This window comes from Macrotis lagotis, chromosome 6 (genome assembly GCF_037893015.1).
Source record: "Macrotis lagotis isolate mMagLag1 chromosome 6, bilby.v1.9.chrom.fasta, whole genome shotgun sequence".
In the NCBI taxonomy this organism is placed as follows: domain Eukaryota; kingdom Metazoa; phylum Chordata; class Mammalia; order Peramelemorphia; family Peramelidae; genus Macrotis; species Macrotis lagotis.
In genome coordinates, this window is record NC_133663.1 from 187,993,277 (window position 1) to 188,021,134 (window position 27,858).

General features: G+C 35.5%; 1 protein-coding gene across 1 annotated transcript in view; it reads left to right on the plus strand.

Moving 5' to 3' along the window:
* SEPTIN10 (septin 10) overlaps window positions 1-21,858 on the plus strand; it is a 68,238-nt gene extending 46,380 nt beyond the window's left edge. The window contains exons 9-11 of the mRNA XM_074192141.1: window positions 5,679-5,811; window positions 19,287-19,474; window positions 20,643-21,858. Of these exons, the coding sequence (XP_074048242.1) occupies window positions 5,679-5,811; window positions 19,287-19,474; window positions 20,643-20,658 (337 nt within the window). The 3' untranslated portion in view covers window positions 20,659-21,858. The remainder of the gene's footprint in view (window positions 1-5,678; window positions 5,812-19,286; window positions 19,475-20,642) is intronic.
* Window positions 21,859-27,858: the final 6,000 nt, after the last annotated feature.

Here is a 27,858-nt window from a genome sequence, read left to right on the forward strand (position 1 = left end):
CTGCCTGTTTCATATTGAGCATCTTGATAATATTACTGTTTTGCATTTTAGCTTTTAAATAATGGTTAGCATTTTTCTAATTTCCAATGATTTTTGGTCTCTTAATGTTTTCAGATTATGTGATTTTTTAAAAATAGAATAATAGTAATACCTGATATTCACAAAGCCCTTGGAGTTTTATTTTTTTTTAATTTTTAATTTTTTTAGGTTTTTGTAAGGCAAATGAGCTTAAGTGGTTTGCCCAAGGCCACACAGCTAGGTAATTATTAAGTGTCTGAGACTGGATTTGAACCCAGGTACTCTTGACTCCAGGGCTGGTGCTTTATTCACTGTGTCACCTAGCCACCCCATTCACTATGCCACCTAGCCACCCCTGCCCTTGGAGTTTTATAGAGGATCTTACATTTTATTGGGAAAATGACATGTACATGGAAGTGTACAATGTATATATAAATATAACTCATGAAATGGCAGGATTATTGACATGATAGAGAAATGAATTTGAAGTCAGAGAGATTTCTGATACTCACCAGTCCTGTGACTCTGGTAGATCACTTAACTCTCTGAACTTCAAATTCCTCATCTGTAAAAGGGGGAAATAATAGCACCTTTGTCAAGGTCATTGTTGAAATCGAATGAGATAATCTTTTTATGTAAGAACTTTAAACAACTTTCAAACCCATGTAAATGTGACTTACTTCAATAGACTATAACCTCATAGACCATAAATAGATTTCCCTAGCACCTAACCTACCAGTAGGTGATGAATAAATGTTTCAAAGCTCATTAGTACAGATATTATGAACTACCTTGATTCATTTTTGGATTGTTGCTTGGTCAAATTGACACCTTAATCTTTAAGCATATATCATGTATAGGTCATGAGACCTATATAAATGGCATTAGAATGTCATGCTTTTAATTAATTGAGCATAATCTTATTTATATTAGGTAAAAGAAATGCCCAAGTTTCTCATGTTTCATTAGTTCATATACAAACCAAAGTCTCCACTAAATCCTAAAAGCAATCTGCTACCCCAGGTGTGGCTAGCTGCCATGTTTTTACTATTAACACACTAGTCATTAAAATTTATACTTTATAATTGTTGTCTGATGAAATTTTGGAATTTTTAATGCTCAACTTTGAAAAACAAGCATGCTCTCTAACCATAGTTGCAGAGTTATTTAAATTCCTAGCATAATCACAACAATAAACTTCCTTTCCCTAAATCACTTAACCCTAATTGCCTCACATCCAGGGCCATCTCCAGTCGGGCTGTGAGTATTGGAACCCAGGTACTCTAAAGGAGCGAATCAATCAGCATTCAATTTAAAATGTTTATTGATATCTTATGTTTTTTATAACACCTTCATTTCTGAATTTACCTTTTGCCTTGCTCAGTGAACTATTCTGTGAACCAAAGAATTTTTTAAAAATCATTTCAGCAAAACTACATTTGATAAAGTCTGACGGTATATGCAGTTTTGCAAGCATTTATTAATCACTTAAGATGGGTCAGACTCTGTGTTAGGGCATACAAAATCAAAATAAAATAGTCACTTCTCTCAAGCACTTAGTAGAACTTAATAAATAAATGTTTTGATTCTGTCAGGGAAATTTTTATGTGTGTGTATGTGCATATATATGCACTATATATACATATATAAGTAGGAACTGTGTATACAATATAAATAATATATATGTATAAGCATACAAATATAGTTAAAATGTGTATATTTTATCTATATACATTCAAACACACATATGTGTGTGTGTATATCTATATATTATCTATGTCTAATATCTCTATATCTCTTTACACAAACATACACAAGTTATGTTGGAATGCCACATGTTTTCTTATCTAAAAAAGACTATTCTGTGGAGAGAGAGTAGCTAGGTGACACAATGGATAGAGCGCTGGGCTTGGAGTCAGGAGGACAGGAGTTAGAATCCAGCCTCAGACGCTTGTTGCTTGCTAGTTGTGTGACCTTGTACAAGTCACTTAACCCTAATTGCCTCATATCCAGGGCCATCTCCAGTTGGGATGATTCATATCTGGCCACTGGACCCAGATGGCTCTGGAGGAGAAAGTGAGACTGATGACTTAGTACAGCATCCCCTCACTCAAATCCAATTCATGTGTTTATCCTGACATCACCTCCCTGATGTTAGGGTCTTCTTTGAGAATGAAGGACAAATATCATTCTGTGGAGAGTTCACACAAAGTGAGCACTTATCTAGTGGTCAGAAAAAGCAATACAAGGACAATCTCAAGATCTCCCTTGAGAATTTTGAAATTGCCTGACATGGAAGACATGTTAAAGGAATGAAGCCAAGTTTTTCTGACCACAAGTCAACTGTGCCCTATCCACCATGCTTAGGGAATAGGAAGAACAAGAATAGTCTTCAGTTCAGGGAAAGCTTCCTGCTGGAATCGATACTTCAGCTGAGTTTTAGGATGCTAATCTAGTAAACTAGGTGCTAAGGAAGTGCATTCCAAGCATTATGGGCAGCCTATAAAAAGATAAAGATGGGAAATATAATATCTAGTGGGAGGGATAGCAAGCATGCCAGACTTTATAAAAGAGAGTAATATGTAATAAGTAATAGGTCTTTAAATAATTTCCATGCTGTTAATGCCTCAAAATATGAATTTTTGTGCCTCTTTCTTAGAGGACTACTCACTTTATTCCTCTATTATTGTGTCTGACTTTAGCAGCCTTACTTCTTGTTCTAATTTAATGTTTATATTCTGTAATGAGCTTAGAAAAATAGACATCTCAACTATCCTAAGTAACCCTTGTCCATCCCCTCCCAGAAAACCATCCTATATCACAAATAGTATTGAGAGAGAGAGAGAGAAAGATCAGCTCAAATGATTAATACATTGAAAAAGAAATCTAAGGAGTAATACCTATAGATATTCCATGCCTTATCATATGAATTCTGCTTGATCTTTATAATTGTTTTATTTACTTTTGTTTTTTGATGTGTAGTTCTTTCCATTTGCATTCTTATAGGTGCTATGTATATTATTTTCTTGACTGTTTACTTCACAAGAGGCAATTCATAGAGATGTTTCTATGCTTTTCTGTTTTAATCATGCACACAATTTTAATGTGTTATTTAAATTTGTAAATTCAGTTTCTTATTTTCAGTGTTGGGTCATTTTTCTTTGCAATATTCATAAAACTCATTATTTAACCTAGAGGTCATGTTTCCTTGTTTTATACTATTTTCCTGGTTTATTTGTTTTATATTCAAGGTTTTTGAGTTTGCTTTTTCCTGAGATCCTTGGCAGTTTTTTTTCTCCTGATATTCCCCTATTCACTTTCTGAAGCGGTAGTGGTGGGGGCGGGTAGAGTCACAGTCTCTTTTCATAACAGACAATTCATGGTTTACCAGCTCAGGTCTCTGCCTCAAGTGATTTTTGGATATTCAAAATTGACTCTAGATGTGCTCTTTATCTCGGGCTTGGTAGAGTGCTTCTAATTGTGTCTACTCCTCCATCCCTCCCCACAATGTCCTGTCCTGTTCTCTTTTGTTTCTTAACTCTTTAGCCTGGCAGTTAAAAAATCTGCCTTGTTGATGCCATAGGGTTATCCAATCCATCAGTGGTAGTGATCAAGTTATGAGGTTGCAGCCACTGACTGTTGTGTTTTGGTAAAATTCTGAAGCCTAGAGTCAGAGTCTACACAGCACTCAAGGGAGGGGAGAGGTGACCAAAATTTGTGGTTGATCTTGTTATAAGCTTGTGTTGGTCCTTGAGTCTGCTTGTGTAGCCTTTGTGGGAGATGCTGATAGGAGGTAGGGGAGAGATCCTGGGGTAACTCAGGGTCAGTGCATATCAGTTCATGAATTTTATTTTTAACATTTTTTTGACTTTTGGTGTCTTATGACCAAAGAGACAGATGAAATTGCTTTATTTTTGGTGCACAATTTGTTTTGAGAGGTCAGATTTCATCAGAGAAAATGTCAGTTCTCTATATTTTTGTTCCCATGACCTGGAAGTCTTCTTTTTAATATTTTATAGTGTTCAATTTGATTTTCAGCTGAAGTACTACTTAAATATGTGATACCTTCCATATGAATGGAGTAAGTTAACTGGAAAATAGAATAGAATATATGCACAAAGAGAACAATGTATAATGAATATGGAAAAGTTGTTTGGAATCAGAATGTAAAAAACTTTAGGAACCATTAGAGAAGAGTTTGTTTTATCTCAGAAACAACTTTCAATCACTAGTTTGTGCTTTAGGACTATAACTTGTCACCTATATGAAGGATGATTGAAGAGATTTGAGGGATTGGGAAAAGTTAGGAGATTATTGCAATAAACCAGATGAGAAGAGATTAGAACCAGAATCAGTTTGGTTGAAAGAAAACGCCAGAAATAAAATTGACAAGATGATAGGAAGAGGGAGACATTTTGAGAAGAATGATAGTGTATTCTACTTTGGAGATATATGTATGTATATACATACCTATATACATATACACATATACATACATATATATGTATATTATGCATATAATATACATATATAGTTTCAGATGTTAGAGCAGCTAGGTGATATAGTGGAGAGCTTGCTGGCCCTGGAGTCAAGAGGATCTGAGTTCAAACAATTCAACAACAGCAATAAATTTTGAAATCTAGTGTCTATTAGCTTTACATTTAAAGAAAAATTGTTCTCTTGATTTTTAAGATCTTATATTCTCTGAACTATAAATGACATTTCTTATCAATTTAATGAGTATAATCTTTCACAAGTCACTTAACTTGATGAGCCTTAGTTAATTTAGCTGTCAATTTCTTCTCCCTGGGCATTGTCAGGATCAAAGGGAGATGCTTTATGTTATAACAAAGTGTGGTATTATTGTTTTACTGTATATTGCCCCATAATACCTGGCACACATTTGAATAAATGAAGATTATTTGTCACTTGATATTTTTAAAAAGATATATACTAAGATGGATAGAGCACTGACCTTGGATTCAGGAGGAGCTGAATTCAAATCTAGCCTTAGACCCTTAATAATTACCTAGCTATGTGGCCTTGGACAAGCCACTTAACCCCATTGCCTTGCCAAAAAAAAAAAACCAAACCTAAAAAAATAAGATATACTAAGAGCAAGGAATTTTGTTGATATGAGTCATAATGCAAATGTTGAAAAAATTTTTTTCTTTGTAATTACTAAGTTATTTCTAATACTTCATATTTTAAATGTAAAATGCCAGTTATAGGAATAAGTAGCAGCTGCTATTTTGACAAATTGAAATCTTTGCCTTTACTGTAAGAGGACAGTTTATTTCATGTCTCTTGGAACTCTTAAAGAATTTATTTTTGAAATACTGAAGAGAATCAGATAGCACTGAATGTGCAAATGAGGAAAAATTTGCCTCATATAGAGAGTTATAAGCTCACTCTTAGTCTCTAAGAATTTCAGTAGAATTGTGCCTTGGGGAATTTCAAATTGTGTTAAATGCATCGAAGTTATGTGAATTCTACTGTTATTATCCTGCTTCATCACTTTGATAGAATGGAAAATTCTGTGTTGGGTTGTTCTAATGGAAGGGTGTAAAATGCAATAGACTGATTATAGAGTTTGCCTATATGATTGTATTTTTCAATTCTACCTATGAATGCATTGCATTTTATTATATCACTTTTAGTCTTCAGGAGGCCTATGAAATTAAAAGACATGAATTTTATGGTGAACGTCAAAGAAAAGAAGAGGAGATGAAACAGATGTTTGTGCAGCGAGTAAAGGAGAAAGAAGCAATTTTGAAAGAAGCTGAGAGAGAAGTAAGTGTTGCTGGTTTGAAGTTTTGTTTGTTTTTTATGTATTCTGTTTATTTCTTGTGAAAGAGTACTCTAGGAGCCCACCTGGTATTTCTTAGAAAGTTATCTTGCTGACAAGAAATCTGACTTACAAAAATTGGGCCCTTTAGGGGAGTACTCTTTCAACAGACAGGTCTTCTTGTCTAAATGTTATTGTGTTAGCATGCCATTCTCTGGGAGCTATAACTTTGTTTGAAGAGAAACTGATTCAGACTAACCAGATTTTTCAAAGCAGGTTTGGAATATGGAGAATTAATTGGAGGAAAGAAAGGGATGATCAAAACATTTGTTAGGAAGTTTATTGGATTGGCTGAGGAGTATGATAATAGGAGAAGAGTCAGAATCCCTTGGATTTGTCAGGATTTGGTCACTTGTTGGAAAAGTTTTTAAGTCTTTGAGAAATAGTTGTCAGAAAAAGATGCAGGTTTAAGAGGAAAGAGAAACTTGATTTTACACATTTATTTTGGGCTACCCATCTCTAATTTGGAGATGTCTTATAGACAACTAGAAATAAATGTCAATCTGGAACTTGGGAGAGTCAGAACCTTGATTTGTAACAAAGTGAGTTATCTGTTTAGGGCAGCTACGTGGGTATAATAGATAATGCACTGGGTCTGAAGTCAGAGCACTCATTTTCCTGGATTTAAATTTGGCCTTAGATATGTACTAGCTGTGTGACCCTGGGTAAGTCTCTTAATGTTTGCATCAGTTTCCTCATCTGTAAAGTGAGCTGGAGAAGGAAATGGCAGATCACTCCAGTACCATTGCCAAGAAAACACCAAATGGAGTCATGAATTGAATGGGACATGACTGAACAACAAGAATAATCGGCATAGAAGTGATAGTTGAAGTAAAGGGAAATAGTAGGGGGGGCAGTCAAAAGAATTCTGGATTTGAGTCAGAGAACCTGAGGTCCTCTCCTGCTGTGATCTATGCTCTCAGAATAGAATTGCCAAGGAAAAGAGAAAACAACCAAAGAATGACCCTTTTGAGAAGGTCTGCATTACATGATCAAGAAGAGACAAAGGAGATAAGGTCTGAAACCTTAGCCAGGTTCTCTAGAATAATAAAATATTCTTTTGTGAAAAATATTATTAATATTGTTGATCCTTCGACACTAAGTAGTTCAAGGAAACTAGTTATTTCTAACTTTTTGCTCTTTTAAGTATTTCTGGGTTTAACCAATAGATTTTTTTTTCCTTTTTAAAAGAAACATTTAAAACCGTGTGACAAGCAACAAATAGAATTAGCAGTTTCCAACACATTTTAGAACAAAATTGTATATGAAGATATTTTCTTTTTTAGTACTTGATAAATTCAACATGTAACTTTCATAGCTATTCTCCTTATTTGTTTAGTTCTTCTGGTTTTCTCTGGGGGAAAAACAAACATAGTCAACAAATTAAATTCTTACATTGGCTGTTTTCAAAAATGTATTTTATTCTGCATTTTAAGACCTAATCAGGAGGTGAGAATTGTGCATTTTCTTTAGTTCTCTGGAATCATCAATGGTCATCAATGATCAGAGTTTGTTTTTCTGGTTCTTTTCTCTATCCTGCTCCACCCAAGCTTTTCTAAAATGATGCCTTTCATAATTTCTTATAGTACTGTAATATTCTATTACATTCATATAGCCCAAGTTCAACTAATCCCTAGTTGATGAATATCCTTTTAGATTGAAGTTCCTTGCCACTACAAAAAGAATAGATATACATATATTTTTATGGACAGATCAAAGGCAAGGCATAGTTTAATAACTTGGATCATAGTTCCAAATGGCTTTCCAGAATGACTGGAACATTTCTCTAAGTGTAAGTGTCTTAGAAAATTTATTCATAGGGCTGTGAAATGCTAAGATTTCTTCCTTTGACCATTCATCATAGAAACTTGCTACAAAGATCATCCCCTGTTAAATTACCTATTTCCTTTCTGATTTTAACTGTTTTACTTTGTACAAAAACAAGATTGCCCATTTTGTCTTCTGTGAGTTTTCTCTTTCTGATTTGGTCACAAACTGCTCATCTGTCTAGAGATCTGTAAGATAATTTCTTTTTGGCTCCTCTAATTTGCTTTAAAATGAATTTTTATATGTCTCATATATCTTCTTGGAACTTGTCTTGGTATTCTATATTTAATTTTTGCCAGACTACTTTCTAATTGTGACAGTTTTTGTCAAATTGTGAGTTCTTTCCCTGTTGGCTGGAATTTGGGAGTTTTATCAAACTTTAGACTGGAAGGGTCATCTGCTGCTGCATATTTTGAACATGTTCCGTACCACTTATCAACCTCTGCTGGTTTGTGGATAGTTTGAGCTTTGGTACTGCTAGATCCTTCTTCCTTTATAATTTTTTCTCTATTATTTCCTTAATATATTTAATCTGTTTTTTTCCTCTAGAAGAATTTTGTTACTATTTTCTTACTTCATATAAAATCCTTTTATTGTTCTGACATAGAATAAGTAAATTATAATAGAGGTTTGGAATAAGTAAATTATAATAGAGGTAAAATATTGGCATTTTTATTTTTATTGATTTCCTGAATGAATCTATTTTGTTTATAGCAAAATATAGTTTTGATGAAAGAGTACTTGAGAAAGGAGAGGATCTCAGACTGGTCAATATGACTAGAAAGGACAATGATCAATATTGGAAGGGATGTGAGAAATCTGGGACACTAATGGAGCTATGAACTCAATCCAGCCTTTCTGGAGAGCAGTTTGGAATTGTACCCAAAGGGCAACAAAAATATGCATACCCTTTGATCCAGCAATACCACTAATGGGTCTACACCCTGAAGAGATTATGAAAAAGGGTAAAAACATCATTTGTACAAAAATATTCATAGCAGTCCTGTTTGTGGTGGCAAAGAATTGGAAATTAAGAAAATGTCCTTCAATTGGGGAAATGGCTTAACAAACTGTGGTATATGTATGTCATGGAACACTATCGTTCTATTAGAAACCAGGAGGGATGAGATTTCAGGGAAGCCTGGAAGGATTTGCATGAACTGATGCTGAGAGAGATGAGCAGAACCAGACAGCAACATGGGGATGATGATCAACCTTGATGGACCTGCTCATTCCATTAGTGCAACAGTCGAGGACAATTTTGATGGAGAATACCATCTATATCCAGAGAAAGAATTGAGGAGTTTAAACAAAGACCAAAAGGGGGAAAAAAACCTGCTATCTTGTAATTTTGCCATCTCTTGTACTTTATTTTTCTTCCTTAAGGATATGATTTCTCTCTCATCACATTCAACTTAGATCAATGTATACTATACCATGGAAACAATGTAAAGACTTACAGACTGCCTTCTGTGGGAGGAGGGAAGCAAGAATAGGGGACAATTGTAAAACTCAAAATAAATAGAATCTTTCTTAAAAAAAAAAAGAGAGGGGGAGGCTAGGTGGTGCAGTGGATAGAGCACTGGCCTTGGAGTCAGAGTACCTGAGTTCAAATCTGGCCCCACACACTTAATAATTACCTAACCATGTGGCCTTAGGCAAGCTACTTAACCCCATGCCTTGAAAAATCTTAAAAAAAAAAGGGAGAGGAGATCTGGGTTTGAACTCACTTCTTGCGCTATTAGCTGTGTGATGAATCATTGTAAGGCATTTTACCTAGTTCCTAATCTTTTATAAGGTTCCATTAGGTAATAGAGATACATATTAAAGACTACATAAAAGGCATCTTTTTATTAATATCATTATATAGACTAGGCTAATTAGAGTAATGTAAATATCTACCTGTCTATAAACTGCCTGAGACAGGAGTACTTTTCCATCACCCTGGTAGTGTTTCATCTAAGTTGTTGTTTTCACCCATTTGAGGTTGTTGTTTTTTTTGGTTTTTTTTTGGCAAAAGATAGTTGAGTAGTTTGCCATTTTCATCTCCAGCTCATTTTACAGATGAGGAGCTGAGGTAAACAGAGTTAAATGGCCTGCCCCCTGTCTGAGGCCAGATTTGAACTTGGAACTTACTGACTCCAGGCCCAGTGCTCCAACCACTGTGCCACTTAGATGCTTACTTTTCATATAAAGTAAATGCTTAATAATGGTTTTTGAATGAATTAATGAATCCAAATAAGGGTTGTTTCTTGAGAATTTTTATATAGTCCTGTAAGATGGTGTATAGCTTAGTTTTTTTCAAGTTGATTGATATTTTAAATGCAATTAAAAGAGCTTGTTATTGAAAAGAAGCCTCATGTAAATAATTTGAGAAAATGAATTTTCTTTGTTTAATTAATCATTCTTTGTTTAAATTGGGGTTTTTATTTGCACATTTAATTCACACATTCAAATTTATCTAAAGCAAGCCACATGAGGTCTTACTTTGTAGTAGCATAAATAACTTTAGTTGCTTTTATTTTTTATAATTTATCAATAGGGAAACATAAAGCATTGGTAATCTGTGATGGATTAGTAAACATTTTAATTATACAGATCCTCACTGTCATGAGAAAGGGGGAAAATAGGTCAATGCAATTCATTTGAATACTTATAACTATTTTAAAAGTTCATTGGAGAAGACTTATGACACTGTGTTTCTCTCAGGGGCAGTTTCATATATTAGAGCACTAAGGAGAACCCATATCTTGTTCTGTCTTTGTTATATATAAACTTTTGTAGGAAAGTCACTTGCAATCATTTCTGTATGATGGCTTTCTTAAGTTGCTGTGGGTCTCTGAGATACTTTTAATTTCTAGAGTGCTATGATTTTAAGTATAGGCAGCACTTAGATTATAAATTATTTCCAACTTGTAAATGGAATTGTGAACATTTTTCCCATAGAAACCATAAAAATTAAGTTCTAAAACCAGCCTACAAACCCACTTACCACACAATGCATTTCAACTATAAATACATACATGTTTATATGTATATGCACACACACATTATCTCTCTCTCTCTCTCTCTCTGTGTGTGTATATATATATATATATATATATATATATATATATATATATACACACACACACACTTCTTAGAGAAGTTTTTTTGGATCCATGTTGAATGTTTGAATAGAAGTAGATGTTCTCTTTTCCCCTGAATTTCCCTTTTTTCTCCATCTCTCTCCAAGTGACTGGATTATTATCCAGCATACCCAGCATAGATTCCTTGTCTTCAGAAATCTCTGTTTCAGGTCACCTACTCTCACCAATGTCAGATTTGGTCCTTCTCTGACAGTACAGAAAATAATTTAGAGGCACATGAGAACTTTAAAAAGCTAGTTCTTTCTAGAATTACTGCTTCCTCCCTTCTTTTGGATGGGGTGAAGAAAACAGAACATTTAGGTTACTCAAGTACTACTTACTTTACCACCTGGGAAAAAGTTAAATGGTTGGTTTCAACAGACTCGACTCATCTCTTCTTTTTTTCTATTAGTCTCCTTAAGGTTAGGAAGAATTCAGGAATCTTGGTATTATATCTTACTGTTTTTTAGTGATTTCTTGGGAGGGAAGCTAATTTGATTTTTTTTAAAATAAATTTTTGTTATCATTTTTATATCATCTGTATTTGTCCCTTTATCCTCATCACAGAGAGCAGAGCCATCCCTTAAAATGAAGTTCTCATTTACCTCTAAATTATTTTCTTTGGTGTCAGAGAAGAACCAAATCTGAAATTAGCCAGCTGAGGTGGCCGGGAGCAGAAATTGTTGAATAAGAGAAGTCCATGCTAGACATGTGGACTGACAGTCCAACCATTTGGAGAGAGATAGAAAAGAGGATCATAATTTCATAGATTTATAGATAAAAGACTATGTAATTTTAACTCCTCATTTTGCCAATAAGAATCTGAGGCTCAGAGAGGCTAAATTATTTGCCTAAGGTTATATACAATAAGTAAGTTTTTATGTGATCAATATATTCTAGCCCCTTCTCTGTAGTAAGTTAATAGAAAAATATTTCTCCTACATGTTTAATATTAACTAAGCTTTCTGGTATATGAGATATCTATTATATAACATCCTTATGGAGAAATGTAATTAAACTATTTTCAACAGCTATTCCAACATTCTCTAATATCTTCACAATTTAATGGTAGTAAACAGCAATGGTTCAAAGAAATATAGCATTGCTAAATTGGATAATATAATAAAATTATTTTTATGAAATCTTTGGGCTATTGATAATATTTATGAATTCAGGGATTAAAGAATTAATATCAAAGCAGAATTATTAAATTCTAAAAAAGAAAGTAGAAAAATCCAAGTATAGTTTAAAATCATAAAATCATGGAAGTCTTAAGAGTATTATGTTTGGAACAGATTTCAGTAGTAGCCAACTCATCCTACTCATATCCCTAAAGGAACCCTACTGTAAGAACTGACAAATAGTCTTCTGGCTGAAGACTCTGGCATAAGAATGCATCTCTGAAAATCAAACTCTAAAGCAACTCTTTTAGATGGCTCCTAAGAACACTAAACCAGATTAAAATGTAATTGGGAGAGACTTCCGGCCAAGATGGTGGAGAGAAGACAGGCACAATTCTACTTGATCTTTCCCCATCTATCACATGAAACAAACCTCTTAACAGAAATCTGACCCACAAAATCCGGAAAGAAAAGCCAGGAGAAAGAACATCTATCTCAGTCCTGGCAGGTGAGGCCCTGTGCAGAGGGCAGCTCAGTCCCGGATCAGCCAAATTAGCGGCTGAATTGGAGCCAGGGAGCCTAAGGTTCCAAGAGACAGACCTGCTGGATAAGCAGTGGGGTTAGACTGTGGGGGCTTCAGTCAACTAGGGAGCAGAGGCATTGGTGTTGGTGCTGATCCTTTGGAGCTTGCCGACAGGGCTGGGAGGAGAGTTCCTGTGCAGGAGAGCTGTGGACACCATCCCTGGGCTCCTCTGGTCTGAGGAACTCTGAGTCCATGCCTCCATCGCTGCTGAGGCCCCTTCCCAGAACAAACAATAGCAGAGTACTTCTGCCTCAGACACAGGTGTGTGAGCAGAAGAACCAGCCCAGCTGACAATAGGGAGAGGGATGACCTCACCCCAGGGTAAAGCCCACCATTGATTGAAGGCAAAAGGTCCATAGCTTCAACCCTTCCCTTCAAGCTAAGGGAGTAGGCCTCAATCAAGGTCACAGACACTCCAGAGAAAGAAACCAGCATCTCCTACTGGCCAGCCAGAGAAATTGCACTCAGCGAGTAAAGCCTCTAGCGATCCCAACACCAAACCCCTGTGAACCAGCCCCTCCCAAACTCTAGGTCTTAGCAAAATGAAGAAGGGCCAGCAGAAAGGTGGATCCATAGAAAAATTCTTGGAAGGAAAAGACCCTAACTCAGAGAGACCTAGAACCTCTGAGGAGAATATGATCTGGTCTCCATCACAGAAAGACTTCCTTGAAGAAATAAGGAAGGACTTTAAAAATCAACTGGAAAATTTGGGCGAGATAATTAATACCTTGCAACAAGGAAACAAATCCTTAGAAAATACAATTGGACAAATGCAAAATGAGAATAAATCCCTCAGATCCTCAGTTGGGGAAATGGAAAGCTCTTTCAAAAGTACAATTGACCAATTGGAAAAGGAATTGCAAAAGGTTAATGAAGTAAACTCCTCCCTGAAAAAAAGAATGGAGTCTGCAGAAACTAATGACTTCATGAGAGAGAGAAAGAGCCTGTCAAACAATATCAAAAAATAGAAAAAAATAGAAGAAAATGTAAAATACCTCATCAACAAAACCACTGACCTTGAGAATAGGTTGAGGAGGGGCAAACCAAGATTACTGGACTTCCTGAAAACATTGAAGAGAACAAAAAAAGCCTGGACTTATTATTAAAGGATCTGGTGATGGAAAATTGCCCTGATATCATGGGACCAGAGGGCAAAGTAGTTATTGAAAAAACACATTGGTCCCCTCCAGAAAAATATCCTAAAATAAAAACACCAAGGAATGTTGTGGCCAAATTCCAGGACTATCAGATAAAAGAGAAAATCCTGCAAGCAGCCAGAAAGAAACAATTTAAATATCAAGGTGCCACCTTAAGGATTACACAGGACCTGGCTGCATCAACATCAAGGGATCAAAGGGCCTGGAATGAGATATTCCAAAGAGCAAGGGAGTTTGGAATGCAGCCAAGAATCCACTATCCTGCAAAGATGAGCCTTCTCTTCCAGGGAAAAAGATGGAAATTTAACAATATGGAAGAATTCCAAAAATTCCTGATTAAAAGACCAAAGCTAAATAGAAAATTTGGACATCAAACTGGAAGTTCAAGAGACACATGAAAAGGTAAAAAAAAAAAAAAAAAAGGTGGAAAAAGAAAAAAAAACTGCTATCCATAAGTTGAAACTGGCTATATGCCAGCATGGAGAAAAAGATTCTCATAAATCTTGAGAATTGTAACTCTAACAGAGAGAATATACCTAGCCAGAAGTGATGGACATTCATGACCTGTCCATGAGACTGCTATCTAATGGGATGTAACTAGCTTTTTAAAAAAAAATTTAATATTTATTCTCATTTTGTACAAACAATGTTTTTTTATGCATTAATAAAATATTCTTGGTTAAGGATAACTGAAATACCCCCTCCCCCCCAAAATATAGACTCACTTGAGCGATAAAGTAAAGGGGAGAAAAAAAATTAAAATTAATATTAAAAATAATAATAGTAATAATTGTAGGTATGGCCAGGTGGTACAGTGGATGGAGCACCAGCCCTGGAGCCAGGAGCACCCAAGCCCATATCCGGCCCATATACCCAACAATCACCCAGCTGTGTGACATGCAAGCCACCCCAACCCCACTGCCCTGCATAAACCAAAAAAAGAAAAAAAATACCTAAAATAAAATAAAAGGAAATAGTAATAATAGTAGGGGTGGCTGGCTGGTGGACAGAGCACTGGCCCTTGAGCCAGGAGTACCTGGGTCCAAATCCAGCCTCAGACCAATGATCACCCTGCTATGCAGCCCCAGGCAGGCCACCCTGCCCCATTTGCCCTGCACTCCCCCCCCAAAATAATAATAATAAAAAATGTGCTTCAGTCTATGTTCCAACACCACCAACTCTGTCACAGGTGGATCACATTTTTTATGATAAGTCCATCACAAAAGTTACTTCCATATTTTTCCACTGTTGCCATTGCTGATTGCAACTCCTTCCTTTTGTACTTCTCCACTACCATGTACTATATTTTCTCTCTCCTTTCACTCTGTCTCTTCTGTAGGGTAGCTGAGTGGCGCAGCAGACAGATCCCTGGCCCTGGGGCCAAGTGGCCCCAAGCCCTCATACCACCCCTTAGGCCCAGCATCTACCCAGCCCTATGGTCCTGTACAGGCCTTCCAATCCCAGCCCCTTGCAAGAAGTAAAAAAGAAAATGTGTTATATCTGACCACTCTCCCCTCATGGTCCATCCTTTCCTCCTTTATTCACATCCCCACCCCTGCTACCCCCTCCTTCTTACTCCAGATTTCTATACCCATTGAGTATATATGCTGTTTCCTCTCCTAACCACCTCTGATGAGAGCGAAGATTCCCTCATTCCTCCTTGCCTTCCCCCCTTCCATATCATTGCAATAGCTCATTGTAATAAAGAAAAATCTTATTATGTGAAATATCTTGGCCTATTCTCCCATCTCCTTTTCCTTTCTCCCATTACATTTCCCTTTTTTCTATTGACACCATTTTTACACCATAATTTATCTTCAAATTCAGCTTTCTCCTGTGCTTCATCTATAAAAGCTCCTTTTACCTGCTCTGTTAATTGAGAAGGTTCATATGAGTATTATCAGTGTCATTTTTCTATACAGGAATACATGCAGTTCATCATTATTAAGTCCCTCATATTTTCCCCTTCTCCTCCAATCCCTATGCTTCACCTGAGCCCTGTATTTGAAGATCAAACCTTCTGTTCAGCTCTGGCCATTCCAACAGGAACATTTGAAATTCCCCTGGTTCATTGAAAGTCCATCTTTTTCCCTGGAAGAGGACATTCCGTTTTGCTGGGTAGTTGATTCTTGGTTGCATTCTAAGCTCTTTTGCCTTCTGGTATATTATATTCCAAGCCCTATGAACTTTTAATGTAGTTGCTGCTAAGTTCTGTGAAATCCTGATTGCAGCTCCATGGTATTTGAATTGTGTCCTTCTGGCTGCTTGTAATAGTTTCTCTTTGACTTGGGAGTTCTGGAATTTGGCTATAATATTCCTAGGGGTTGGTTTTTTGGGATCTCTTTCTTGGGGGAATCTGTGGATTCTCTTCATTTCTATTTTACCCTCTGCTTCTAGAATATCAGGGTAATTTTCCTGTAGTAATTCTTTGAAAAATGATGTCAAGGCTCTTTTCCTGATCATGACTTTCAGGTATTACAATAATTTTTAAATTATCTTTCCTAAGTCTGTTTTCCTTATCTGTTGTTTTTTCAATGAGATGTTTCACATTTTCTTCTAATTTTTCATTCTTTTGGTTTTGAAGTATTGATTCCTGATTTCTGGTAAATTCATCAATCTCCCTGAGTTCTGTTCTTTGTCTGAAGGATTTGTTCTCCCCAGAGAGTTTTCTTATCTCTTTTTCCATCTGGCCAATTTTGCTTTTTAAAGCATTCTTCTCAATAACTTTTTGAACTGTTTTATCCATTTGACCTAAGCTGGTTTTTAGCATGCTATTTTCTTCAGCATTTTTTTGGATTTCCTTGACTAGGCTGCTGACTTCATTTTCATGTTTTTCCTGCATCTCTCTCCCCTTTCTTTTCCCAGTTTTTCTTCTAACTCCCTCATTTGATTTTCAAAGACTTTTTTTGAGCTCTGTCATAGCCTGATCCCAATTTCTGTTTCTCTTAGAGTCTTTAGATGCAGGAGCTTGTGCTTCCTCATCTTCAGACTGAGTGTTTTGATCCTTCTTGGGCTCATATGCAAAATATTTCTCAGTGGTGTTCCTCTTGTTTCTCTGCTTGCTCATTTTCCCAGCCTGAGCCTTGTTTTGGGGGTGCTTCCTGAGCTTTTGGGACACTCCCACAAGGGTCTCAGTGTGTGAGGCTCTGTCCTCCCTCCTGGTCTGTGAATGACCATGTGTACCCCCCTCTGCCACAGGGCTGAGATGGGGGGCCCCCTGCTGCTCTATTGGGGGGCTTAGACTGCGATCAGGATCTGAATGTGGTCAGAACCCCAGAGTCCTGTTCCAGGGGTAGAGGACAGAGCTCTGCAGTCTCTCTTTCTTCACTCCCCTCCCTAGGTTCAATGGGCTCATGCCCTGGGAGTTCCTGCTTATGGGCTCTGCCTGCTTCTGTTCCTGGAACTCAGCTGTGCTGGCCATGCTGCTAGTTGTGTGCCCTGAGGGCTGGGCTTCACGTGTTTGCTCTGGCAGAGGGCCCCCGCTGTTCCCCCAATTTGTGCCCCGTGCTTCCCGGGGTGTAGGTCAGGAAACTCTCTCGCTGCTGTGAGCTGCAGCTCCCAGCTCCCTGGGACTGCCTCTGGGAAGCTTAAGTTCTTTTGCCCTGGCTGCCCCTCTGGCTGGCCGCCCCTCCATCCCTGGGGAGCAGAGCCTTTCTGCTCTTTTCCAGGTTACCTTGAGTAGGAGAACTGCCTCATTGGGTCCCTCTGTGGGTTCTGTCTCTCAAAAATTTAGTTAGAGTCCTTAGCTTATGAGTTTTATGAAAGAGCGCCTAAGACAAGATCCGTTCTTGTCGTCATCTTGGCTTTGTCCCCCTAAGCCATATTTTTAAAACAAAAAAAAATTCCCCAATTGACAAATGGTCAAAGGATATGCAAAGGCAATTTACAGATAAGGAGATCAAAGCAATCCATAGCCATATGAAAAATTGCTCTAAATCATTACTTATTAGAGAAATGGAAATTAAAGCTTCTCTGAGGTACCACCTCATACCTCTCAGACTGACCAATATGACCAGAAAGGATGATGATCATTGTTGGAAGGATTGTGATAAATTTGGGACACTATTACACTATTGGTGGAGCTGTGAACTCATCCAACCTTCCTGGAGAGAAATTTGGAACTACGCCCAAAGGGCAACGAAAATGAGCATACCCTTTAACCCAGCAATACCACTACTGGGCCTATATCCTGAAAAGATGATGAAAAAGGGTAAAAATTTCACTTGTACAAAAATATTCATAGCAGCCCTGTTTGTGGTGGCAAAGAATTAGAAGTCAAGTAAATGTCCTTCAATTGGGGAATGGCTTAGGAAACTGGTATATGTATGTATGTATGTCATGGAACACTTTTGTTCTTTTAGAAACCAGGAGGGACAGGAATTCAGGGAAGCCTGGAGGGATTTGCATAAATTGATGCTGAGTGAGATGAGTAGAGCCAGAAAAACACTGTACATCCTAACAGCAACATGGGGGTAATGTTCAACCTTGAAGGACTTGCTCGTTCCATTAGTGCAACAATCAGGGACAATTTTGGGCTGTCTGCAAAAGAGAGTGCCATCTGTATCCAGATAAAGGGCCGTGGAGTTTGAAATAAGTTCAAGGAATATTCCCTTTAATTTAAGGGGGAAAACCAGATATCTTATTGTCTGATCTTGTTATCTCTAAGACTTTTTGTTTCTTCCTTAAGGATATGATTTCTCTCTCATCACACTCAATTTGGATCAATGTGCAACATGGAAACAAAGTAAAGACTGACAGATTGCTTTCCGTGGGGGTGGGGGAGGGGGGAGGGAAGTAAGATTGGGGGAAAAATTGTAAAACTCAAAACTCAAAATCTTTAATAAAAAATATCTTTAGAGAAGGGAGGGTGCAGGAAAACTTAAAATTCAAAATCTTATCAAAAAAAGGTAGGTAGAAATTATCATTGTATATAATTGGATAATAAATAAAATACCTATATAATAAAAAATGTATGTTCAATGCTAACCTATTTGCTGAGGGGAGGGCAATGGGAAGGGAGGGTGGAAGGAAATTTTTTAACATAGAGATATATGCATACGAATGAAAATAAATTTTTAAAAACTAAAAAATGTAATTGGGAAATGTTAAAATAAAAATTCAATATGATATAGTTAATGTTAATTTATGGTTTTCAAATTTAAACAAAGCCCATAGAAATCTATTTCTTTTTGAGATTGACATCATTAATATAGTAAATAAGCACTACTCTTTGAGCTCTTACTAGCTGTGTAAATCAACTTAGCAAATCACTTAGCCTCTTATCCTTATAGGTAAATAATAATAGTATTACCTCATGAGGTTGTTGTGAAGAGCAAAGAAAATAATGTTTCTTAAATGGTTTTCAAATCTTTAAGTAATATGATTATTAGTAAAATACTTTCATAGAACAGAATGGTCTGTATCTTCACATCCTGATTTATTTTGTAATCAATCATATCTTTACAATGATAATCAAAGACAGTGGTGAAATTCTACATGGGAGTCTTTACTTGTTTTAAGAACTTGTGAAATAAGGTGAACTGATTCTTGGAGTTATGCTGCCACCATATGTATGATAATCAGAACTACACATTGGTTTCTTAGCTGCAGGCCAAATTTGAACATCTTAAAAGACTTCATCAGGAAGAAAGAATGAAACTTGAAGAAAAAAGAAGATATTTGGATGAAGAAATAAGTGCTTTTGCTAAAAAGAAAGCTGCATCTGAACTACTACAAAACCACCCTTTAAATGCATTTGGTTCGGGTGTGAAGAAAGAAAAAGATCGTAAGAAGTAAGTATTCTCTGAAACCTAGATCGTTAATGTAGGAAAAGCCACTACACTGAAAAGGGAGGTAAGCAAGAAAAAAAACAACTTTTCTCTGAGTCTTACCTGTACCTCAAGTATACCTGTGATAAATTCAGATGTGCTGTTACCTCAGTACAAGCTCAAACTAAAATTGGAATTAGAGGTATAAAGATAGTCTAAAGAAGTCTAAATACACAAGATTTAAAAAGGCTTTCATTCTTGAAATAGTTTTTCTTGATATATTTTGCTGATATTACTTATAGGAGAATTTTTATTTCAATAAGACTTTTCCAGACTTTGAATTCTGAGCCATGATGCCAAGCTTATAAAATGACTGAGCCAACATAGAGGGCCACCCTCATAGAAGGGGGTGACCAGGAGTAGTAGTTGAATTGTCTTGCGGGTCCAAACAAAAGTTAACTATGTTCAGAATAACTTTGGAATTTTCTCTTCTGGGATTGAAGATTCCCTTCTGCCTATTGCCTATCTGGCAGTTGCTATAATTCAGAATAACACCTTCTATATATAGTGATACCTTTGGAGATCTTTGCCCCTCTAACCTATCTTTTGGGTCACAGTGGCTTGAAGATTGTCAAAGAATTTTATTGTTACTCTGGCAGTGTGCATTACAAACTCAGCATTTTCAGAAATTAGAATTCAGTCTTAACACTTCTGAAAATGGAACCCTTGTACATAGTATCTAATACCTATAATTTATTCAGTTTCTATTTCATTACAATGTTCTTTCAAATTCATGAAAATGCTTAAATATTAAGACTTAGTTTTAAGTCAGAACTCAAAGTTTCAACTTTATTAGTTAATTAACAATTTGTTATTCCTTTTTTATGCTTCTCTTAGAAAGAAGGGCAGTAATTTTTTTACTGTTTTGGGTAATTTTTGTTTACTGTTGTCAATGAAATCACTAATTATAGTTTCTGAAGACTACAGATCATTAATTTTGAAAAACAGCATTATTTTCAAAATTCAGTTGTTCACAGTTTTGTCTGAAAATTCAAAGCTATTACTTTTTCTTACCCTTATGAAAATGTATTAATGTGGTTTTTAGCAAAGGTTATGCCAAACACATAACTCTAGGCATGTCTGTTATTTTCTCTTATACCAATGAGTCACCACTCTTTTTTTCCTCTTTCAGCTCCAGCTTTATGTAATAAAGAAGTTCCAGATTTATGTAGCAAAGATGATTATACAAATAAACATTATCTTTAGAAGTATGCTTTTAAAAAAATTATGTAATGTTTCTTTTGTTGTTTTTGGTTGTTTTTTACATTGTTACTTTTTTCTTAGGACATGTGTTAGATGACCGTAGCAAACTAGCAGTTGACATAAAACTACTTTGAATAGGCCAATATATATATGCCATCAGAAACTGATGTTAGTCTTTATTGCTGCTACTTTGAAATGCACTTAAGCTGTCTCTTTGTATTGCCAAATTCTTGACTTTTTTGCAGATGCATTGTACCAAAGATTAAACTTAATGTCATTAAAATACAGCACTCAGTCACAATACAAAGGCTGTATTATTGCATTTATATTCACATGAATATGTACAAGAACCATTCTTTTAAAAAAACTAATCATTTTGATTATTTTTAGCATACTAAAGCACCATTTAATCTTTTAGAGCTTTAAAGTAATATCTGAGACTGTTTAAACACTAGTTATAGATTATTGGTAAGGACTTTTTATAGCTGCATTATCCAATTATGGAATATGATTGTAACCTTTTATATCTTGACTTGCCTTAATTGATTAATGAAAACATGAGCAAGAAACTGCCTAAGTTTGGCATCCTCTTTTCTAGTGATTATTGCCCTTTAATTTTTGTGATATTTGTTTATATTTCATTGATTCATACCACCTAATTATTTGAATACTCTAAAATTATGTCTGGTATGTTAGGTAGGAAAAAACATGGTGAGTTCTTAGAGATAGATAATGCTTAGATAATAATCACAAACATCATACTATTAAAGATGTATACAAGTTTTAGATATCTCTGCTCTTCCCCCCAACATTGTATATTTGAATTCAAAGTGCCTTAATAGCATACCTGAGAATAACATTATTTGTAACCATTAGTTATAGTTTTGGGTTAATAATATTCTGTTTTTGTATTTGAATATCATTTAATAAAACTGACATTTAACTCTTGACAAATAAATGAATATATTTGCAGAATGTGTGTAAATCTCTTTAAACCTAACTCAAGAAACCTTTCCTGATTTAGTCAACATGGACTCTACTTTACTTCCATTTTAGTATCTGTTTCAAAGAAGACTTTTCACATATACATAGCACAAGGTTTGTCCTATCATTATCACTTGGAATCTTCTCTACAATCTGATGAGGTAGGCGAGATAAGGACTCCAATGCCATACTGATTCAGGCAAAGCACCTCTATTCATATGCCCTTGTCACTTAATATGTATTCTAAGGCTTGGTGAACTTTTCATGTTCATGTGTGTTAACAGACTTGTAGGTATGTTAGAAACTAAACAATGACTTCTTTTCACAACTGAATAATGATATATAATATATATTATATGAAAGTTATACATTCTCTTGATCACACTAAGTCTAAATTTTGATGTTTAAAAAGGCACAAGGACTATTTAAAAATTTAAATTCATGAAACATGTATAGAGAAGTGATTATTTGAAATAGTGAAGGAGCTTTGGTTAGACTATGACATTTTTCTAGACTTTCAATTACAAAAGCTGAGTTTCATTTCTGCTACATGGAAGGGTTTTTTTTATTGTTTTGTTTTTAAATAGGAAGCAAGTCAGGTTTATAAACAGTTGTTTATAAATTGTGTAGAGAAATTGTCACATATCTACAGCTTTATGAGAAACTGCTTTAATGCACAGTTTCTATTTTTTTTCTGGCTCATAACCAATCTTTAGAAAAACTTTAAAGTCTTTCTTCAATAAGTTCTTTTTCAACTTGATTTTGTGAGACCCAGTCTCCTCTTTCTTCATATTATTTTTCTCCTAGTTAATTAATTTCTCTTTTTCACTATAGGTGATCAGAGCATTCTATTCTCTTTTATCTAACTTCCTTTTTAAAATCAGAGAAGGAATCTGTATCAGTCATTTGAACAGGTTCGCTGAATGGCTGGGTTACCTTGATTTTGAATGCATTTCAAGATAGCCCAGATAGTATTTGCATTTTAAATATTTATTGCCTTTATTGGTGGAAATGCCTATTTACTATTTAAATGAGGGATTTGGGTTTTTGGTGAGCCGGTAGATTATGGAAAACTATGATCCAAGGTAGGATGATATGCTCACAAATGGAGATACAGACAACATCTAAGGAAATTTTCAGAGAAAGCCACTTTGAGAGAAGACAGTATTCAAAAACAATCCCTTTGCTGAAAAAAAATGAGGGAAATCAAATAGAGCAAGAGGAGGTGGTATCTATATTGACTCTTAAAGGAGAGAATGATGTCCCCAGGTCTAGATGAAGTACACTTGTGAAACAGGAGGTGGCATATTAGGTTTGGTTGATAGCTACATTCTTGGGAGGGTATCCCCAAGAAAATGCTATGCAAATTTTATTAGCATATTCCAGGACCTACAGCACATTTACATTTATTAAACACTAGGCACAAAACACTTGGTACAAAAAGGAAGTTTGAGAGGCCCCCATAATCTCTGGCCTGCACTATTAACAATTGTTTTCTACTTGATCTCTCTGTATCAGTTCTTTCACCAATTTGTCCTCCATTTACCAGCTAAAATAATTTTTTTTGAAAGTTCAAATTTGGCCATTTCACCCCTACTCAACAAATGTTAACAACTCCTTATTAACCCTTAAAATCTGGTTCCAAGCTACTTTCCCCATCTTATTAGACATTATTTCCCATCTCAAAGTCAACAATTCAGCCAAATTGCTGTTTCTCACTAATAAAAAAAATACTAATGTCTGAAATCATTTATTACCATATAAAGAAAGAAGAATGAGGGGGCGGCTAGGTGGCACAGTGGATAAAGCACTGGCCCTGGAGTCAGGAGTACATGGGTTCAAATCTGGTCTCAGACACTTAATAATTACCCAGCTGTGTGGCCTTGGGCAAGCCACTTAACCCCATTTGCCTTGCAAAAACCTAAAAAAAAGAAAAAGAAAAAAAAAGAAGAATGAATGCATAATCCTGAAGACTTAATGGTAAGTTGAAATGAAATAAAATGTACTTTTACTTCATTTTGGAGACAGTGAGAATATGCATGAAGAGAAAGAAAAGCTGTCATTTACCTCTTCAATGACCTGTTATTTGTAATTTTGTATATCTCAATAAAACAAATCTCAAAAAATCTACCTTTTTTTTAACAGATACATATGTGAAATTGAATAATTACTAATAAAGAATTATGTACAGACCTGTCCTATTCCCCAAAGAATATACAGGGATTATTTGAAAATAATGAAATATCCAGTCATATTACTCTTTATGGTTTTTATCATAAAATTATAAATAAATTTGCTTTCTTTTATAATTTTTATTTTTGTATATATTTTGTAAAGTCAATACAATTTATACTTAGCCTTTATGGGGTAATGTTCCCGGGAAATGGAGCAAAAGTAGAAAACATAAATGTTAAATTGAAATAGGTTAGATATCCATGACCATCAAAAACTAATCTTTTTTCTACAGGCTGCTGATAATAAGCTTTTCTGCATATAATTCTTTATAACAAAACATTAATTCTGCTTATGTACACTTTTCCTAAGGCAGTAACATGTCAGAGAATGATACCAGTCTACTCCAATATATTTATATGTCCATAATTGTGGCATCGAGGGAGCCAAAGCCAAAAATGTTAGGCAGGCAACCAGAGCCCACCCACTACTTTGGACCCTTGCTTATTAGGTAAGCAATTCTAGGAAAGTACTGGAAGTAATTCTCTAGGAGATGTTAGTTGAAGCCTCTAGAATGAAGATGCCACTTGTAAATAAGATAAACGTTCCGCTTGTAGAGGCTAGTTTACAGGCAATCAGTTTTGTAGTAGCATTCCAATGGTGGCTGGGCCAAGGGCAGGCATCAGTGACTTTATCAAACTTGTATGTCAAGGTCACTATGTAGTCTGGGTTTTCCCTCACCATTCCGCAGAAGAACTCTACCAAAGAAATACTTTGTGTCTATGATGGAGATGAAATTATGAATTCTCCCCAAGGACAGGACAGAAACATTTTGAATGATTTGTAAAAAGTCATAGAAAGAGATGCCATACTGAGAAGTAACCTGTAAAAGTTGGACCATTTTCCAGAAACATTACCCCCTACAAAAGTTGAGGATAAATTTTATTACTATAAAATATAAACAAAAATAAAAATTTTATTTTCAATTTTATGATAATGATTAAATTATTATGATTAAATTATGATTAAAAGTAATAAGAACTATAAAGACAGTGGTGGTAATAATGTATGATGATGAATCCTGTTAGCCCAATGGAAGGGCACATCTATGTCTGAAGGAACTGGTTTAAGAACATACTAGTAAAAATAGTAATGTCAGACAAAGTTTGGTTGAGATGGGTTTTATTTCAAAAATGGTCATGACCCTTCTAAATCATTCTCTTCATGGGTTATTTGAATGACATTAAGGACACAGTGAACATAAATAGATTATTCTGGCAAACTCCTGTCTATAGACAGTCCTGGGCAGTAAGTCTGCTACTTGGCTATCCAAGGTCACTGGGATCTAGAGGGAGATTGGCTGTATTATATAGACCAAGAAAAGAGTATTTCAAGGGGATCAAGACCTGTTTTAAAAGTTTCTAGAACAACTGTATCCTTTCACAAAGGAATGGCAGAAGTCTAAACATTTAGAGACAGGACCATTCTTTGTAAATTACATTCACAAACTAAATACACAAACTGATTTTTCTGTAAAGTCAGCAGAGGGTAAAGAGTAGAAAGAAAAGGCTTAATATTTTGCCATAATGCCTCAGCCTAGAACTTTCCTCACCTTAAGTTAGGAAGGTCTCCTCACCCTGGAATATTCTTTCTGCTTCCCCCTTCCAGAACTTTAATTTTGAGGAAAGATCCAGGCCAACCATGCTTCACTTCTTGCTTGACTCTACTTGTTGGAAACATGGTAGAGTGGCAGGAGGTACATACAGCCCAGCTTTCCCAGTACAGATCTTTCCCCTGATTGAGAAACCCACAGCAAAAATCTGAATTATTTTCCTCCAGTTTATTTTGGCATAGACAGATCTATGGAGATTGGGTACAAAGTCTGGTTAGGAGCGTGCTCCATGAACCGAAAGAAGGCTGGCACCAAGACAGAAGTGGTCCCATGGGTCCCTGAACTGAGCAGTGTTGGAAATGGGTACCCCGGTAGATCTATCACTACCCAGTTCTGGGTCAGAGACCTGTGGATTGAAAAGGGGACTTGTATCTAGGGGTCAGAGAGAGTAGTATACTGAATGAGGAACAAGTCAGAAGCAAAAAGTAGCTGTGTATTTCTATCCAGGGAACAGAGCAGGTACTCAATTCTAGCTTCCAGCCCAGTCTGAAATAATCCAGGAATAATCAGGGTAGGAATTCCAAAAGAACCTGTAGTTTGGTCTTTGAACATGTAAAACTCAGCATATTGATAAGAACTTTAGTCTACTGAGACTTAGAAACAGGAAAGTAGTCTTGCTCAGAACCAAACTAGGGTCAAGAAAAGAATTCAGACTGGAGAACAGCTAGTGGAATGGATCATATACTTTGGGAGTACTGAAAGCTTGCAGGGGCCCAACCTGAATTGTCCCTTAGATCATGAAATAATAACCTTCAATAGCCCAAGAAACAGTTGAGGGATCCAAAAGGATCATAACCTCTAAAGTGCCAAGAACCCAGAACACTGGTTCAAAGTCAAATTGACTGTAAGAATGAACAAGCAACTCTCCCCTCACCCTGGAAAGAGCTATTGAGATCAAGACACAAAGCTCAAAGAAGAGTATGACTCCAAAATATAAGCAAAATCTCAGAGAAAAATGTAGCTAGGAAAAATGCCAGACTTGTTTGATTTTTAAGAGCTAAAATTGCCTTTAAAACATAGTGGTGAAGGGGGGAAATGGGAAAAGAAAAGAAAACTGAAAGATAGAACAGGAAGTACAAGATGATACCCAAGAAAATATCTCACTGAAAATTGGGATTGACCAAATAGAAACTGGTGATTCATGAGGAATCACAAAATGTCCAAACATTCAAAAGATGAAAAAGCAAAATAGAAGAATCTCATAGCCACAATGCTTGACCTATAAAACAGCTCTAAGGAGAAATTTTTACAAAATTATTGAACTTCCTGAAAGCTATGATCAGAAAAAAAGCCTAAATATTATATTTTCTTATCATTAAATCATAAATTCAGAGAAAACTGCCCAAATCTCATGGGTAAAATAGAAATAATTTCACTAGTTCACCTCGTGAAAAGTAAAACATTGCAAATGAAAACTTCCCAAATAATCTTAAAGAATGTGAGTCAAAGAACTTATAGAAACAGTAGTTTCATTGGAGACAATATACCTTTAATGAAATTTGTTTTTCTATGATAAGATAGGGAGATATAGCCTTACAGTACTTGGGGAGAATTTAAATATTATAAAATATATTTTATAATTTTAAATTATAAAATTATTAGAAATTTTATAGTTCCATCAGTTGAAGAGAGAAGTAGATCAATGAATTGAGTGTGCAGTTGAAAACAAAAATTTCCAACTAAACACCAAAATAGATATTCTATAAAACAAGAATTGCATGAAATTGAATTCAAAAAAACTATTAAATCTCAAAAAACTAGAAACTATTTAGAAAACATAAAATAGTTGTCATTACTAATTTGATTTCAAATAAGAAAGCATCAAAAGTAGGGAAAATTTACAACCAATGAAGAAATCAAAAGAAAGCAGTAGCTATCTCACCCAATTATATACCATTAAATCTAACAATCTAAATGAAGCAGATCAAGATTTTAAAAGAAAAAATGAACTTGCTCAGATCAACAGAACAAGACATAGAGGACTTAAGTAGCAATTAGAAAAAGAAATTGAAGATGCTATAAATGAACTCCCAAAGAATACGTCCCAGGATCAAATGGATTTACAAGTCAATTCTACTGAACATTTAAAAACAAACTAATTACTATATAAGTTTTGAAAAATAGGAAAGAAATTTCACAAATATAGTCTTCGAATTTGAATCAGAGAAGATTCAAAATAAAGGGGAAAAAATAGCCTTATAGCCCTAATGTATTTTAATGTAAAAATTTAAAATAAGATATGAGCAATGGTGCTATAAATTATATACTTATTTATTTATGTCTTTGAATCTTATCAGATCAGATTTCAATCAGGCAT